Source organism: Stylophora pistillata, chromosome 8, assembly GCF_964205215.1.
Source record: "Stylophora pistillata chromosome 8, jaStyPist1.2, whole genome shotgun sequence".
NCBI lineage: Eukaryota > Metazoa > Cnidaria > Anthozoa > Scleractinia > Pocilloporidae > Stylophora > Stylophora pistillata.
This window is the reverse complement of record NC_142526.1, coordinates 12,763,942-12,783,314: the sequence shown is the minus strand read 5'-3', so window position 1 is coordinate 12,783,314 and position 19,373 is coordinate 12,763,942. Positions and strand designations below refer to the sequence as shown.

Sequence of the window (19,373 nt, the reverse complement as noted above, 5' to 3'; positions counted from 1 at the left end):
TGGTCGGCGCTGAAACAAAGCTGAGTGTTTTAGTCTCAGCTTAGTGCTGAAACAAAGCGCTCGCCCGGAGCGTGTTGCGGCTAATGATAGAGTAACGTTGAAGAAACATTTCTTAGTTAATGCTAGCGTATTTGGTTGACTTTATTAATACTAACACAGGCTGCGACGCTTATTTACCAGATTTTTGTATTCGGATCGGAGACAAAATAAATTCCTGAACCGACGATTTTTTCCCTTTGTGTTTGGCATTTTTGACAGCTGACGCTCGGTGCTATGATTTTTGAGCATTCGGATACCAGTTGTTGGGAATGAACTCGGCGTATTACAACCTATAACTTCTTTTGCTGTTTAACGCAGATTCCACAATACATGGCGGCCCTTTCTCACTAATATTTTCTCGCATTTATAGTTTTCACACTGTTCCAGATTTTTAAACTATATTCATACAGTACTCATAAGATTCTTTGTCACTGGTCTTTAGATGATCTATATTGGTGCCGGAATCCTCTAGATAGTTGCGAGAGATTACAGACATTATGAGTATGATGTGATTAAGGCACTGGTGTTGAAAATCTTTTTGCGTTACCTCCTCAGCAAAGGTGATTAAAATCGTGAATAAACAGAGACCTGGGTTAGTAACAATTGTTTTCAAATCAAGATAGGAGATGTTGAACAAGCTGACAAAGCTTACGAAGTGAAAAATGCGAAAGAGGAGGAAGTACAAATTAGTTTAAACAGACAAAGACCAACTTTCGTTTAATGACGCGTTACGAACAAGTTTACACTCCCTTGAACTTTAACAAGATTATTACTGTCATACAAGTCCGTGAATTTCAGGGGAAGTCCGCCAATGAATTCAACAAATCCTTGGAAAGTCCTTGAATTTTTATTTTCTTAAAGCTTTCTTGAGAGGGGTGGGACGTTAACTTTTTCCGGAAAACCAACTGTAAATAAGTCAAGCGTTGTGCGCCAGGGTGGTTTTGAAATTAACATGGGGCGCGGTAGTAGATCCAGTAATGCGTCATTGACCAAGCAGGAGGACTCAAACCTGAGCTAAGCGTTGGTAGCCAAGAGAGAGCTTGCCTGTGGGTCACACAAGGACAAAATGACTCCGATGCTGGCCACCGCAGAAAACGGGAAAAAAACCAAGGGCTATTCGCCAATCAGCTCACGGAATTCGCTCCATCTTGCACCGCTTGCGAAGCCAGCCATATAAAAAGGCAAGGTAATACACCGGCGTAATATAACTCTTAAAGCAAGATCTCTCCTAGTATATTCATCTAAGGTAGTAAAAGTTTAAAATGTTATGAAAGCTGAAAAAGAAAGGGTTCCTGTGTCGCGCTTATTCAGAGCTACAAGTTTGGATGGTCAAGGGGTGGGCGCCTATTGAAGGAAATACGGTATATCAATTACTGAGGCTGTACGCAATATTTCGTGTTGTTTCATACTTTATATTATCTCATATTGCCCAGTTTGTCAGGAAATCAGTCGTCGTCGTCTGTTGATGTCCTACAAAAACGTCGCATCAAAAATTTTACGATCTACCTTCGCAAAGAAATGTACCAGCAGTTGTTCTTCCTTGTGTTATTTATTGATTTTTTTTGGCAGCTTTTTATGTTTTGATGTTCTCTTCCCGTCGAGGTTTGCAGGGCGAATTTGAACAGTAAATGAAGTTGTTTTTTAAATTTTTGTCCCAAAAGATCATTTATTCCTGTCGCTCTGCTGTGGATTGGTAAAGAGCTCAAATAGCAGAAAAGTTTGGGTCACAAGAATTTCTTTACATTATATATCCCAGAAAACTTAAGGCATTACTCTGAATGCCATAACTTCAGCCTGGGTAAGCCAGAAAAGATAGACAATACTTCCCTATCTTAACCACGAATGAAAAACTAAGTATGTTAAATATCCCAGAAGCGCTCAGGCATTACACTGAATGCCAGGACTTCAGCCTGGGTGAACCAGTAAGGCCGATAGACAACACTTCCCTGGATTAACCTGTGAATGTCAAAGAAAATAAGTATGTTATGTATCCCAGAAGCACTGAGGCATTACTGTGAATAGCAAGACTTCAGCCTGGGTGAACCAGAAAGGATAGACAACACTTTCCTATATCGACCATGAATGAAAAACTAAGTATGTTATACATCCCAGAAGTGAACCAGAAAGGATAGACGACACTTTCCTATACTGACGATGAATGAAAAGCTAAGTATGTTATATATCCCAGAAGTGCTCAGGCATTATGCTGAATGCCATGACTTCAGCCTGGGTGAACCAGAAAGGAAAGACATCATTTCCCTCTAACCGTGAATGACAAACTAAGTTTGCTATGTATCCCAGAGCTCTCAGGCATTACGCTGAATGCCATATAAATCTAAGAAATATGACAAATAAATATATATCTCAGAAGTGACCAGGCAACACTGAAGAAAAGAATATTGTTACAGGATTAGACTTCAAGAATATAGATTTTTTTTAAATAAAACAATGTTGACTGTGCCTTACTACAATGAGTGGACAGAATTTAAAAATTAAAATGTTAGACATTGCATGCAGAGTGCATAAATTAACATCACAAGGCTCCTCTTCAAGGAGAAAGGGCAAGTCATCTCTTAACCCCTTCCATCTGAAACAGACAGGAAAAAAAAACAGTGAATTTAGTTTCCACCTTTATAATTCAAATCTACCATATTTTTGCTGGTAACTGTCCGTCAAACTAAATATCCCAAGTGAGATTTAAAGACATGCATTCCAATAGAAAGCAAAATACCATACTACAAGCTGGACGTTTTTTTGCATGTCAATACAGAAATGCAGAGTTGTACCTACCCCCCAATATTTGCTTTGCTCTTTAGGAAACACTCAGCACGGGCTTCTCCACAAGGAACACCAGGACAGGCACATTCCTACAAATAAATTGCATGTATCACTCAATAATGAATCAACTGAGCTAAAGTCATATAATGTTCACCACTATTTGTAGATATATATAATCACTGTTCACCACAGATAAAATATGTTCATTATCATGGACAGAATTCTGCCTTTCCATAAAGTCAAGAAAGCTAAGAAAACTCTCACTAATTGATTACAAATAAATTGCTTAACAAATACCAGTAGCCTGAATAATATTATGTGTTGTGTTTTTGTAGAATTCTGCTATGATGGATGTCATTTAGCATTGCAGGTATAACCTACCTAAGTTATTAATAATAACTTTGCAGAATACACAGCACTCTGTGTCCAATCCTTGCTTGCAAAGTTCATTGATATATTTGTTGGCATCACCACCTTTTTGCTTGAGCAGCATTATCAGTACTTTGTAATCAAGAGTAACTGTCGTGAAAAAAGACAAGATAATATCAAGTTGAAGTTTAAATAGCTACAATACAGATCTCAGTCAAATGGTATACTTTCAATTGAACACCACTTTCCCAGATATTTTCTAACACTGCCAAGCATAAAATGGATTCAATAATTACTAGAACATGGGTAGACATGTAACATAAAAACATTGCAAAAATAAAAAATAATAAGATTAAATAAATATAGAGTCGAGATTGGCACACATAAATAACCCGGAAATTTAACTTTAAAGTATCTTCCATCAACCACTACTCCAGTTTTCTCAATAGCATCCCTCTGGCGATTTAAATCTTTTATCGTAGAAAAAGAGAAATGGAATAAATTATAATTATACTGTCAAGACCCTATCAAGGTAACAAACCGGAAATTTCCCCTAATGTAGCCATAAAAATGATGTGATTTTCCTGCCAGGCAGAATAATGAGTTCTGATACACCACAAAACCAACATTCACAACAAAACATAAGACAGCAAATACGCTTTTTCCAATCTTAATAAAAATATAAACGTTATGACTAATACGCCGGCTCGTCTTAGCTTGGAAATGCTAAGTGAACGTTTGCCAAGCTTTTCTTGGTCCAGGATTCTCGACTGCAGTTTGAAAAACAGTAGGGTCCAGTCTGGTACTCTGAGAGATTGCAAAAACTGAGGGTTACTGTCCCCCAGTATTGTTTCCAACGCTTGCAGTAGGCTGTTGCTGTTAATTCTTATTTTCTCAGCGATGTGACGCTGAGCATTCGCCCCACCTCAGCACTGTGGACCTGACCTGCGATTACATTTGATCGATGTCGCGGCGACCTTCTCCTCAATGTCAACTCTGATGTTGGTCTTACTTAGCTGATTTTTTAAATTTATTCAAATAGGGATTCTAGCTGACTCCATGCTTGATTGAGGTCGGCCTTTAGTCGATCGTTTTCAATTCGAATAGCTGCGGAGGCATCACGAACAGCTTTCAGCTCCTCGCGAAAGTCATCACTTGGTCGAGTCTTGGTGGTCTTCGTTTTGATTTTAGGCGAATTTATTTTATCGATCAACCAAAGATATCTCATCACTTCTCCTTCTTTGAATTTCTGCCGGAAGATGGCAGAAACAACTCCAAATAGAAAGGCGATGAACACTTTGTGGTTCTGAACATATCGGGCATCCAAGCTTCCGACATTTTTCTAGGCTGGACTGTACAAAACACGGTTGGAAAATGTGCCACCAACAGGCTACTTCAGAGAAACTTGCTGACCCTTGTGCCACATTTCTTAAAATTTAAGATAAACCATTCCCTTGACTGAAGTTCGAAGGAATCCATAACTGCACTCGACCGCGGGAAACTAAACATTCCCGCTTTTGCCTACGCATATTAATGTAAAATCCAATCTCGAAATGTCAATAGGCCGAAAGGCTTCATTGAACCCAGTAGGAGCAGAGTATTGGGTAGTTTGGAAAATTAGGAATGCCGGATTGAGAACCGTAACCGGAATACTCAGAATACCCCGAATACCTGGAAAATCCAGAATACCCGGAATACCCGGAATTCCCGGAATGACCGAAAAATAATAAATTAAAAAAAAAAATAAAATAAAAGTAAATTAATAGATAAATACGAATATTGATGATTAAAAATTGATGTTAAATTCACAACTTAATTAAATAATTTAATACGAAATTTTTCTCTAAGGATCCCAAAAAAACAAAAAAAAGAAACACTTACCGGTGCTGTTCATGGAGCTGGACGTATTAGAAGTAAAAAAAGGTCTGCGTCAGGCCAGAAGCCCACACAGCCTAAGCGACAAAATATTTCTACTCTTCCTTCCCCCTGGATGGGATGCTAATCCATCACTTGGTTTCTCCCCGTTTTAAATTCGCCTCCACCCATTTACACACCTGTAGGATGTCTAAGGCGCCATGACCTTTAGGCCGCCACGCTTTTCCAGCCGGAATCATTGCAGAAGATTAAAAAATGCAATATTTCCAATTAGTTTAATAGTTCAATTGAAAAAGCGCCGAACTATTACAAATTGATACTCTACCTTAAATAATTATTAACCACACATTGGGAGCTATCAAAGTCATTAAGACCAGCCGTCTACATTTAAAATTGAGAGATCGTCAGTTACTCGATACCTTTTCGCGTCTATTACAAATACCTCGAATACATGCCTTTGAATATAAACCTTGTTTAGAAGAATCCATCGGTACAAGATATATATTTAAAGGTATATTCAAGGTATTTATGATGGACGCGAAAAGGTGTCTAGTAACTGACGATCAGTCTCAATTTCAACTGTAGATGGCTGGTCTTAATTGTAGCTGCTTTGATAGCTCCCAATGTGTGGTTAATAATTATTTAAGATAGAGAATTAATTTGTAATAGTTCGGAGATTTTTAAACTAATTGGAAATATTGCATTTGTGTAATCTTCTGCAATGGTTCCGGTTGGAAAAGCGTGCAGGCCTAATGGTTATGGCGCCCTGGCTAGATTTCTTATAGGTGTGTAAATGGGTGGAGGCGAATTTAAAACGGTGAGTAACCATGTGATGGACTAGCATCACATCCAGGGGGAAGGGAGAGTAGAAATATTTCGTCGCTTAGGCTGTATGGGCTACTGGCCTGACGCAGACATTTTCTAATTCTAATAATACATGCATCTCCATGAACAGTGCCGGTAAGTGTCTTTTTTCGGGATCCTCAGAGAAAATTTTCGTATTAAATTATTTAATTAAGTTGTGAATTTATCATTAATTTTTAATCATCAATGTTGTTATTTATTTATTTATTTATTTATTTACTTTTATTAATTTGTTATTTTTCGGTCATTCCGGGAACTCCGGGTATTCCTAGTATTACGGTTCCGGTTCCAAATTCCGGCATTCGATATTTTCTAAACTAGCGAGATCACTGTCAGCGAAGAGGCTGTCAAGGTGACGATGGAAACTTAGCCGGTTTATGACGTCACTCCATAGCAACCAGCTTGTTCGAATATTTTAACTTCCGTTCACCTGAGGCTCGTGATGGAGAAACAATCCAAACACTTTTACAAGAATGTAACAAATGAACCGCAACGTACTTAATGATTAAATAATCAATCTTTAATTAGCGGGGGCAAAGTCACTAGACCAACTATAAAGCAGTCCACTAACGCGAATTAGACAAAACTGAGATCTGAAACCCAAATAACTTCGATAACGGCAAACAAATGACGAATTCTTAACCTACTAGCTTAACTCTATACAATACCTGTTTTGATCTCGATCACCTCTTAGATTTACCTGATAAAACCCTCAATATTGATGGCGATAATTTAAGGCATTCTTCAAACTGTAACACACATTTCAAAATCTTTGTGATGTGAAGCATCTTACTGATATGCTGATTAAACCGATAGTGTTTTAGGAAAAGATTGCGAGAGCACTGCTTACCAACACAAAAAGTTAAAGATATTTTACGAAGAGGCTTAAGTATTGATGTGGAAATCTAAAACGATAATAGTAATAGGAGCGTTTTCCCGCGAGGAAAAGTAAATTTTTCAGAAAAGATGGTAACAGCTAGTTTGTGTGCATGTCTTTAATATTCCTACTGATTTTTGTCTAAAAAAAAAAAAAAAGCTGGTGGGTGTAATTACTTATTATTTACGCTAGAATGACTAACACTGAATCAACTATCGATGTGCAATAATTTGCATAGAATAATATGTAAAGTGAATGCTTTCATAAAGTTAAATATGGCGTCAAGACTGTTTTACCGACCTGGCTTGTCAACAGCCATATCATTTCGAAATCATCGTTTTGTTCGGAAAAACAACTGCTTCCTTTCCTATCTGAAAGAGGGGAAAGTGGCTGTTAGACTCGCAAATGCTGATGATTTTGATGACATAGTAAAGCTGTCGAAGAGGGTGGAAGACAGTTTCGACTATGTTCCCTACAGGTTCTATAAGTGGCTTGCGGCACCCAACAGAATCACTATAGTTGCCGAGAAAGGAGCGAAAGTGGTGGGTTTTATGGGTTGCAGCGTCGTTGACGGGAAGGAGTCGATGGTTCTTGAAGCCGCAAGAGTTGATCCTGATCATAGAAATCAAGGCATTTACATTTCTCTTATCAGTTTTGGGATTGAGCAAACCCGGGAAGAATTTCCGACAGTGGTGCGCTTAAGGTACTCGTTGTGGTCTGGAAGTTACAAAGGAATAAAAAATGCAGCCCTGAAATTTCAGCTGGAAGGTAAAGAAGTGCAATGTTACGATTTTCTAACTTACAAAGTTGAGCCAGAGCATGTCAATTTTGGATGCAAAATGCAAAACTGCCCGAAACTTGTGCCGTGCACAAAGGATGCATTCCAAAAACGTATCCTTGACAAGGCTGTTACCACTGCGCTATTTTCTAATAATATTCTTGTTGTTGACTGGTTTCCTTTTGAAGCCATCCCATCCAATATCGAACACATCATATTGTATCAGGATCGATATTTAATCGATTTGTCAAGCGGTTGTCATGGAAACTTGACACCGTCGTCTCTTAGTCTTGGAAGATTCGTGAAGGTTATTTCTGGAACGTTATGGACTTCAACAATCTATGCTAAGGACTCAAAGCTTTGTCAGTCCCATGTGATCCATCAGTTGATGAGTGCCTGTGCAAGTGCACAAAGGAGCTTCCTGTTTAGCTCCTATCAAGATCCCTCTCTTACCGAGTATTGCAAAGAAGCTCTGAAGGACTTTCCGGGCGTTAAAAGTATGAGTAATGGCGAATCTATCCAAAAAATGTATATCCTTGAAGTTGACCTGAGAGGTTGGAGGCATCGCAATCGATGAAGTAGTAATGCCTTGTTTCCATGCGGTCTTCTTAGGAATGTTACTGGTTACTACAAGTACGACATTAGTATTATAGAGAAGTTAATTCAGTAATTCTACTTATATAACGTTGTGACTACATTGCCTCAAAATAAGGAGGGCAAAGATCATTAATGGTATGTTGAGAAAACCAATTTGAATTTTTTTTCCCCTGGCATTAGTCAAGAGCGGTCAGAACAACAATTAAACCAATTTCGTAGGAATGTCACAAATAAACAGAAACTACTTAATGATCACACAATCAATCTCCAACGGCCAAAGCTAAAGACAAAGTCAATAGACAAACTAACACGTTTTAGGCAAAAACCGAGATTAGGCAAAAAGAGATTAGGCAAAACCGTAACAATCAGCGATAGCTATGGCTAAAAGATTCCTAAAAAACGAAAACAACCTCGGACTTTGAATACAAATCTTAAATAAATGCTAAATGAAAGCAAGTGAATAAATCATACCTAACTAACTAAATAGATCACAACACAAGTTTTGATCCCGGTCACGTTTCTTTAGATTTATATGGTACAACCCTTAATGTTGATAACGATAATTAAAGGCATTTCTGAAACTATAACACATATTTTAAAATCTTTGTGATGTTATATGTCTTACTTATATGCTGATCGCTGAACAATTTCTCCTTAAGAAATGATTGTCAGCTGATTGTTCACTGGAACGAAAAGCGGTTTTTAAGAGGCTAAAGTATTGATAAGGAAATCAAAGACGTTTGAAGAATAATCATTTCTGGCTCTATTATTAGTAGACCGTTGCTCTTTCCATGCTCATATAGGATGGCGTTGCTGTTTTCGCTGTTACACGATTGACAGTTTGCTACTTTGTAACCCTAATATAATAAATGATGATACTCTAAGTTACACGTCATTAAATCAGAATAGCGTCTATTGTGTTATGCCTCGTTCTTCAAACGTGTAAACGAGGTGAGCGGATATTCTAAAGTTACTCCTGCTCACCCAAATCGGTGAACTTAAATATTCCGAGATCTCCCATTTAATTAATCACAAGCCGACAAGCCGAATGAGCAAGCGAATAAGACAAAATCTTTACACTACTTTAGTAGCCTTTTTCACCAAGAAGTAAATTAATAAGAAACTTGAGTAATTCAAACAGAATGGAAACAGCTTTTTTTGCTTGCGTGTTGTAGTCCACTTTTGAACGTTAAGATTCTGATTGAAAACAATTAACCTTGTGGGCATATTTAACGCTAGAACGAATAAGACTACACCAAATAATGTGCAGTAATTTACATTGATTAATGTGCGTTTTCGCAAAGTTTCAAAATATGGCAATGGCTTTGAGATTCTTCCACCACTCTGGTTTCTCAACAACCATATCTTTTCGAAACCATCGTTTCGTCGGGAAAAGAAATTATTTCCTCCCCCATCTGAAAGAGGAGAAAGTGGCTGTTCGACTCGCAAATGCTAGTGATTTTGACGAGATTTTAAAGCTGTCTAAGAAGATGGGAGACACTTTCGACTATGTCCCCTACAGGTTCCACAAATGGCTCACGGAGCCCAACAGATTCAATATCGTTGCTGAGAAAGGATCGAAAGTGGTGGGTTTCATGGGAATGAGCGTCGTTGACGGTGAAGAGTCATTAGTTATCGAAGGTGGAAGAGTCGATCCTAATCATAGAAATAATGGTGTTATCGCGTTGATTATGTCTCTTGGATTTGAGCTAACCCGTCAGAAATTCCCAAAGGTGGTTCGTACAAGGTACACAGTCTGGTCTGGGGCTTACCAAGGAGTACAGAATACAATCCAAAAGCACAAGCTCAGCGATAAAGAACTGCATAACTACGATTTTTTAACTTACAAAGTTGACCCTGAGCAAGTCAACTTTTCCAACTTTGAACACAAGTTAGAAAACTGCTCGAGCCTTCGACCCTGCCCAAAGGAAGAGTTTCAGAAAAACGTTCTGAAAAACACTGGTACTCTCTCGCTACTTCCTAATAACATTCTGGTTATTGACTGGCAACCGTTTGAAGCCATGCCATCCAACATCGAGCACATCGCAGAGGACCGAGATCAATATTTTGTCGACTCGTCAAATGGTTGTCAGGACCAATTGAATCCATTGTCTTTCAGCCTGGGAAGATTTGTGCAATTGGTTCGCGGGATGGTGTGGTCCTCAACGATCTACGCGAGGGACTCGAGACTTTGTCGGTCTCAGGTGATCCATCAGTTGACGAGTGCCTGTCAGACTGCACAAGGAAGCTTTTTATTCAGCACCTATCAAGATCCTTCCCTCACCAAGTATTGTAAAGAAGCCCTTAGCGACATTCCAGGTGTTACAAGGATAAACGATGAAGAGCCTACACAAAAGATGTTTATTTTTGAGGGTAAATTGGAACCAAAAACAATCATAAAATAGTGTGCAACAGGGACTAGAAAAGCTTTTTTTCCGTATGGAAGTAGAAGAATACTTCTCGTGTATATATATCCTTTGAAAGAAACGTGTTAAAGATGGCCGTTTTCATTCTCAAAAAGCTCTGATTTACTGCAAGTCTCCCATATTTCAGATTCCATATATCCCATATGTGTATTACATGTTTCCTTAGGTAACTTTGGTTAAATGTCTTATATGTCATAAATTCGTTTATAATTAGCTTTAGGTTATCCTTTTTGTAATATTCTTATTATGTCACCACTTATTTATACTCTTGATTTCAAGGAAGTCTGTACTTGATTTTGTTCACACTCAAGTCTCCTCGAGAGCTTTATCTTTTTGGGGAAATCCAAAGTCATTAATTTAGGATATGATGTTGGGTCTTGAAATGACAGGTAGCGGCTGAGTTCAAGTTTGATAGCCGTTTAGGACGATGTCATTGTATTCTACCCAAAAAGGGAACAAACACACATTAAAGGATACATTTGATTTCAATTTTCTTCCACCAAATTCCAGTGGAATGCATAATTTGAATTCGTCCACGTTCTTTTTTTTACATTTTTCGCTAAAACCCCGAATGTTGACTGTGGTAATTTGAGGTATCCTGGACTAAAACAATACATCGCTCAAGGACGTGACGAATCTCTTTATTGTGAATAATTAGAAAAGAAATTATGGCCAAAGCATAAGTTTGTTGAGCCTTTGACGTCATGATGACGTTTTTTGCCGTGCGATTGCGCGCTCGGCTGGACATGTCTTCAGGAATAGCAGACGATTTTTGGACAGCTTTTAGCGGTAAAAAATGGTCATCGAAAGTTTGTTTTGAGGTTTTATTTGCGGAGAGGGTTTTAACTTGACCAAATTCAACATTATTTTGACAAATAAGCACAAAATAAAATGGTCAATTTTCGTCTCAGGGCACTTTCATAAAGTAAGGCTGTTATGCATCGACTGACATAAAATAATATGCGGCCGGATATTGAACTAGCTGCGTGAGTAACCCTTGGCTTGCGCAAAGCGATTTACAATAATGAAGTCACATCGCTCTCCATAGAAAGCTAGATACATCATACCATGATCAATCTTTTACACCTAGATGCATCATGGATAAATATTTGATTTAATTTCTGATTTTATATAAAAGAATGCTTCTACTTTTAAGTTACTTTACGCTCTTAACATCAAGCTTCAATTATTTGGATTGTGTTGATTACGGTGAAAACAAAACTACGCTGCCGATATGAGACTTCGTTGACTTTATGTTTAGATTCTATTCAGCATCTTTACAGCTCTTGCGTTAGTAACTACTTGTCTCAAATCTATCCACCAGCACATATACAATATAGCCCTTGCCTCATAAGTTGTTTCGAGTGCAGCCGACAGTTACCCTTTTCCGAGTAATTTTGACACGGCTGCCTCTCTTTGTGTTCTTTGGGATCGTTTCAAGTGTACAAGCTACAAGTTGTCACTTATTGAACAAATTCTTAACGATGAGAACAACTTTTGTCAGCGTTACCTCATTACTCTTGGTTGTTGGTTGCAACATGAAGGCTATACTACTTGCACCTTCAGGAAGCCTACTAAAGGGTGACGTGACTACGCTAGAAGAAGAGGTCACAGAATTTAGGGACGATGTCACCCGGAAAGACGTGATTTGGGACGACATAAACTTCTGCCATGAGACATTGGAACGTAGCCTAATTCGCCTACGTGAATAAGAACTGATGATTGTTTTTTTCTCTATCCATTATATAAGCAACAGAACTAAGTTACTCTGTAGCTCTTAGCAACAGAAAAGAACTTGGGTATCCAACCGAGAATCCGCACTTTTACTCCGCATTCTGTGCTGGATACTCAGTAGCTTGCATGGGTAAAATCTTTGATCGTATTTCGCTTCTAATCTGATAGAGGCGTCAACTTTTACGCAATCATGTCATCATCCTATGGCGTGAAAAGGTATATAAAGGAAAGGTATTCGAAAAAAAAGTGTACATGGTCGGAGCTTAAAAATACTGATGAGACAAAGTGCTCGCCCGGAGCGAGTTTCGGCAAATGATACAGTCACGTAGAAGAAACATTTTTTAGTCAGTGCCTATGTATTTAGTCGATTCCATTAATACTAACACAGGCTGCGACGCTTATTTACTATGACATTTAACAGGTGGCCTGAGTATTTTGTTTTCTAATCAATTTTACCCGATTTTTGTTTTCGGATCGGAGACAAAATAAATTCCTGAACCGACCATTTCTTTCCGTTACTGCTACACTTGTTGTGTTTGGAATCTTTGACGGCTGACGCTCGGTGCTGTAATTTTTGAGCATCATGATGCCAGTTATTGGGAATGAACTCGGCGGAATACAACCCATATTCTCTTTTGCTGTTTAACGCAGAGTCCACAATACATGGCGGCTCTTTCTCACTGATATTTCACGTTGCATTTACAGTTTACACACTGTTCCAGTTTTTTTAACTATATTTACACAGTACTCATAGGATCCTTTGTCGCTGGCCTTCAAATGATCTATATTGGTGCCGGAATCCTCGAGATGGCTGCGAGAGGTTTCAGAAATTATAGAAACGATGTGATTCCGCCAGGCACTGCTGTTGAAAATCTTTTTGCGCTACCTCCTCAGTAAGGATGATCAAAATCGTGAATAAAAAGAGACCGAGAGTAGTAGTTCAAGTATTGTTTTCAAGTGAAGATAGCAGATTTTGAACAAGCTGACAAAGCTTACGAAGTGAAAAATTATTAGACGTGCAATGTATAGTTGAAAAAATGCGAAAGAGGAGGTAGGAGAAATGAGTTTAAACAGACGAAGACCAACTTTCGTTTATAAACACAGTACGAACAAGCTTAAGCTCCCTTTAACGTCAACAGGGTTCGCACCGTCTTGCAAAAACGTGAATTTCAGAGGAAGTCCGCCAATGAATTCAATAAATCCTTGGAAAGTCCCTGGAATTTCTATTTTCTTAAAGATTCCTCGAGAGGGGTGGGACGTTAACTTTTTCCAAAAACCAACTGTAAATAAGTCAAGCATTGTGCGCCAGGGTCGTTTTGGAAACTAACATGGAGCGCGGTAATAGATCCAGTAATGCGTTATTGGCCAAGCGTGAGGACTCAAACCCGAGCCAAGCGGTGGGTGAGAGCCGAGAGAGAGCCTGCCTGGCTGAGATGCTGGCCACCGCTAACAGCCAATCAGCTCACAGAATTCGCTGCATCTTGTACCGCTTACGAAGCCAGGCACATAAAAAGACAAGGAAATGCACCGGCGTAATATAACTCTTCAAGCAAGAATCTCTCCTAACATATTAATGTAAGGTAGTCAAAGTTTAAAATGTTATGAAAGCAAGAAAAGAAAGGGTTCCTGTGTCGCGCTTATTCAGAGCTAAAAGTTTGGATGGCCGAGGGGGTGGGCGCTTATTCGAGGAAATACGATGTATCTATTACTTGAGGCTGTGTGCGTTGTTTCGTATTGTTTTACACTTCATATCATCTCATATTGCCCAGTTTGTCAGAAAATCAGTCGTCGTCGTGTGTTTACGTCCTACAGAAAACGTTGCAACTGAAAGTTCACGATCTAGCTACGCAAAGAAATGTATCAGCTGTTGTTTTGCTTTGTTTTATGTTTTATGTTTTTTTTTTTTTTTTAGCAGCAGCATTTTGTGTTTTCCCGTCGCGGTTTGCAGGGTGACTTCTGGCAGTAAATGAAGCTGCTTTTCAAATTTTTGTCTCAAACAACTATTTATTCCTGTCGCTCTGCGGTAGATAAGTGAAGAGCTCAACAAGTCCCAGCAAAAAAGTTTGAGTCACAAGAATTTCTTCATGTTAATAATATATCACTGTAGCAATACTCTGAATGCCAGGGCTTCAGCCTGAGTGAACCAGAAAGGGTAGACAACACTTCCCTAGATTAACCCTTGAATAAAAACAACTAAGTATGCTATGTATCCCTGAAGCGCTCAGGCATTATGCTGAATGCCCCGACTTCAGAGTCTGAGTGAACCAGAAAGGAAAGACAACACTTCCATATATTGACCGTGATCGAATGAAAAACTAAAAATGCTCTATATCCCGGAAGCACTCGAGCATTATGCTGAATGCCAGGACTTCAGCCTGGGTGAACCAGAAAGGAAAGACAACATTTCTCTAAATTAAGCGTGAATGAAAAAGCAAGTATGCTATGTATCCCAGAAGCACTCGGGTATTACACTCAGCACCAGGACAAACAACATTTACTAGCTATATTAATCTATGAAATACGACAAATAATAATTAAGAGCGTGTCCACGAGAATACCGAGCAGGAGGCGATAAACCTCAAACTACCGATTTGGCTCAAACTTGGCGCAAATGCTAAGTATGACAGGACGGAAAACACGTGCGCTGTAAGTGCCTCCCGCTGTCCTCTACAAAGCTTTCTAAGGCTTTATATGGGACAACGGGAGGTACTTACAGTGTACGGTTTTTCCGTCCTGTCATGTTCATGAGTTAAAAAATGTGTGATAATAACAGGTCAAAATATTTAATTCCCCGGGTGATATAGGGTCCCCCTGGGAAAACCCCCATTTCCTGCATTTTTTGCATAATTAACTAACTAACTTTGCATTGCTGCTGTGACAAACCGAAAATCCATCTGCAAATTTAATCAAATGGGTTGTGTTTTCATGATACCTATCACACTTCAAGAAAATTAACTTGTTCGAACTTTTTAATTTCATTTCTTCCCTTACCATTCCCTTAAGTAAAGACGACTTTTTCTGGTTTGGAGAAAGTCCCAAAATAAGGGTATTTTAAGGTTTAGTATCTCCGATGACCAACCACTTCATTATTCCTATATGGGCAGTGAAAGCCATCACTGGACTTGCAAAATCAGTGATAAAATTTTGGGGTAACTGATTTCATAACTCGTGCTGACATGAAATTTTCATCTACCTCCCACTTTTTTGTCTGTATCATCAAAATTCCGTAAACCACATCCGCTTGCCCAAAAGAAGAGTTCAAAAAACACATTTTGAAAAATGCCAGTAACAACTCGCTATTCCCTGATAACATGCTTGTCACTGATTGGCAACAGTTTAAAGCCATCCCAGCCAACTTCGAATCCATCGTTCAAGGGCAGGATCGATATTTCGTCGATTCGTCAAACGATCTCGCGGGAACCTTGACATCATCAGTTTGGGAAGATTTGTACAACTTGCTCATGGACAGGTGTGGACATCGACCATCTACGCTAAGGACTCAAAGCTTTGTCAGTCCCACGTGATCCATCAGTTAACGAGTGCCTGTCAAAGTGCAAAAGGAAGCCTTTTATTCAGCACCTTTCAAGATCCATCTCTTACAGGGTACTGTAGAGAAGCCCTGACGGACATTCGATATTTAATTGAACATTATATTAGTTATAGTAGTTGGGGATTTCTTCAGTATTACATATTTTATATATAAATCGGGTTCGAAGGGACGGTTAATTAATGATGAATTATACATCAAAGTAGTTAAAGTAGTTGGGGATTTCTTACTGCGCATTTTCGGGTTGGAAGCCGGGATGGGTCATAAATCATAAATTGTAAAGATTACGATTTTCATTCATTTCATTACATGTTATAACATATTTTTTGGTATTTAGCACGTGCACGTTCTTACTAGCTTTGCCGTAAGCTCTTTTGTGTTTAACGTGAATAAATAAACTTACTCGCTTACATACTTACGCTTGTCCAAAGATCAGTATCACTGGCATGAAGAAGTTCGCTGATTTAAACCTGATTAATATTTTAAAAAGCAGGATATGTCCAAGTTTTATTCCTTTTAGTTATGTCTGCAAGGTTTATCTGAACGTAATCGTACGTATCCTACTCCAGTAACAGTTCTTTTCGTCTGCTTGCGTGACACTGTGAAGTGTGAATTTCGGAGCTGTCAATTTCAATTTTCTCTGAGAACTTTTCAGAAAATTGTGCTCTAAGATTGCGTCATTAAAACAATAAACCTTTCTCAAGCATGGCTCGTGCGTTTTCATTGATGGTCGGGAGAATGTGGACCTGATCCAAGATGGGAAAATCAATCTTGTCAGGGACTCACCCCTCGTATCTTGCAACAGGAATATTACATGCCATAAAAAAACAGTTGAAGATTATTGGATGTGACACGGAAATTGAGCTTATTTTAGCGAGGAGTACTCTCTGATGTTTTCGTAGTACCACGCTTTGCCTGTTCAAGCGTCAATAGTTTTACAAAAATTCCCAGACACTGTAGAACAAATGATGACCATGTTCTTGTCATGGCAATGGTTATTAAAGCAATCTTTTATGAAATTCCAAAGGAACAAATAAGCAAGGTTCTGAAAAAATTATTTGCGCGCGTGCCAAAAAAGAAGTAAGGCGATCTGCTAAATATTACTTCCATAATATCTCTTCCTAATTTTACTGATGAAGAGTAGCTTTAATTTTGTTGATGAAAAAGTCTCCGTAAGAATCTAATCTATCTTACACTAAGGGTGTTTTTAGGTTACCGTATTGCATGGTAATTTACTGTCAGTAAACGACCACGAACGAGTGAATATCGTTTACACCATAATCTAGGTTAATATCAACTGATAAAAGGACAGCAGTATTGAAACTTATTCAGACAGTGTTCAAACTTTAGGTACTGGAAAGTGCTGGAAACCAGTGCAAGCCATGACGCTTGATGAGAAGAGTCTATTTATTCACATTTCTGTTTGTTTTATACAATTTTGTGCCCCAAAGGGGCCATTACCCCTACGCGGAATGGTTGAACGGTTTGGACAGAGTTTTGTACCCGGCCGTGTCCACTTTCTCCCGTGTTCGGATCTTGTAGATGGGAAGTTGGAACACGGATGAAGTGTATTTCACTGGCGAGAACACGGAAAATCGTCATCCGTGCAAAATTCAATGCTTGGCAGTCAATATTTCTTTTTTATTCGATTTGCTTTTTTATATAGAATCAAAACGAATTTGGCTGGTTTATATAAGCTATTCAAACGTTATTAGTTTAAGCATATCATGCAGTTAAATATTATTCAAATGCTAATAGTATCAAGCAATTAATTCTCCCTAGAAGAGCTATAATTTATTTCCAGTTTATAATATTACGTGACCTCACTAATGTCAGATCAGGAGCCACGCCTCCAAGAATGTTCGAAAAATGGAAAAGACACGGTGAAATTGACGTTAAAGTGTGGGCTTTTATGGTACACTGTAAAAGTAAGAAAATAAATGGGTTTAGATGGAAAGGAAGTTGCTTAATAGTGATTTCTTTTTGTTCAAATTCAAACTGCCAAAAATCCTAACTACGTGTCCACGTCCATGAATAATTGGCAATGTGTTGCTCATTACGTGATATTCTTGTTACTTGTCGAGAGATAGGTAGCCTTACCTGAGCAGGTCAAGCAAAAAGCAAATCTTTGGGACTATAACATTCACCTTTAGAATGTCACTATGTTTAAAAAAAAAATTGGGTTCATTCTTTGCACGCAATTAATATGTGGGTCTTTTAAAAAGTACTTCTCCCAAAATTAAAAAGAGTGCAGTCACGGCTTCGATGATGCCTGTTATTCAATTGCGTGACAGATGAGACAAGTGATGGAGCCGCGTTGAACGGTCCTCCGTGTTGCAATGTATCAGGTGTTTTTATGTCTACCAGCGCAACACCGAAAAGTGTTCTGATAAGAAACGTCACCAATATGAAGCTGACTTACTTAGCAAAGGTCGCTTGTAAAAAGGAGAAAGCAGAATTTAGCACGAAACAAACTAACATGTCATGACCAGCCAAACACGTAGAGACGAGCTCAAGAGGTAAGTCAGAGCAGATTTTGTAAACGTTTTTCGACGCATTTCTGTTACGTGTACCTCTACATTTTGCTCTGGTGCATATTTAACATATTCCATTGATTTTGCTTCGCTTAACAATTTAGAGGAGCTTCACATTGGAAACTTTTAACCGCAACCATGTGAAGTGTTAATTACTTCAAAGTTGTGGATATTGAAAATTGGCTTACTTCAGGAATGTCTTGTTGTGCAGATACAAAAGATCCCAGGGAAATAAAACGGTAGAAAGTTGAAGCTATCCTTGAACATGGCTCAGGAGATTTCCTGGTCGATTTCACTGTGTACCGCGGGCATTTTTGGCACGTCTGTTTGAAGTACCAACGAATTTATTTCAGAGCAGCTGTATGTGCAGTTGAAAAAAAAATCATATTTTATTTTTAAGGAAAGGTTATGAGTTGGTTGTGCTGCCAATCAATTGCAGAAACATCAGACGAATAGGATTAGTGTGAAACTAATTCAAGACTTACGATGAACTGACTCGACAGCGCCACGAATTATGACAATTTCAAAGGCTTTGTTGAAGAAAATACTGTAAACCGTTTCAAGTAGATTTCTCCTAGACAAGCGAGAATTTTAACAAACGGACACTGCTGTCATATGTATGGGACTAAAGCCTACTAATGGACAAAGTATGGGCGAAATAGAATTTTGAGCTGTGTCCGCGATTTCTCTGATTTTTACTGACGTTTACTCGTATAACTCACCCATTAATTTTAGCGCGATTTTATTGGTTACTTTACGTCACGTGGTGCAAAATCACAGGACAGTTATCGCGCAATAAACCCCGTCCACGTCGATATTTGTCCTCCGATTTTTTCCGTAAAAAGAAACATAGTCAATATAAGAGTTTCAACTTTTCCGTTCTCCTATTTACATGGTAGGAAACCAAACTCGTTTTTTGGAGTCTAGCGACAGTGACATGAAGAAGCTTTCTAGT

At 38.6% G+C, this 19,373-nt stretch overlaps 1 protein-coding gene and 1 long non-coding RNA gene across 3 annotated transcripts; one reads left to right on the top strand and one right to left on the bottom strand.

Annotated features, from left to right (window-relative positions):
• Window positions 1–744: 744 nt before the first annotated feature.
• Window positions 745–8,286, bottom strand: LOC148725034 (uncharacterized). Of its 2 annotated transcripts, none has more exons than XR_015990680.1 (5): window positions 7,103–8,286; window positions 3,199–3,336; window positions 2,830–2,906; window positions 2,506–2,626; window positions 745–1,995 (listed from the first exon to the last, which is right to left on the bottom strand). It is a non-coding gene; the product is annotated as an uncharacterized LOC148725034 (long non-coding RNA). The 2 variants fall into 2 exon arrangements; XR_015990679.1 differs by lacking the exon at window positions 745–1,995 and having other exon boundaries at window positions 2,450–2,626; window positions 7,103–7,173; window positions 7,606–8,286.
• A 1,162-nt stretch (window positions 8,287–9,448) lies between these two features.
• LOC111332796 (histidine N-acetyltransferase-like) lies at window positions 9,449–11,092 on the top strand. The gene has a single exon (XM_022938247.2). The coding sequence runs from the start codon at window positions 9,464–9,466 to the stop codon at window positions 10,580–10,582; it is 1,119 nt and encodes a 372-aa protein (XP_022793982.2). The 5' UTR covers window positions 9,449–9,463; the 3' UTR covers window positions 10,583–11,092.
• Window positions 11,093–19,373: the final 8,281 nt, after the last annotated feature.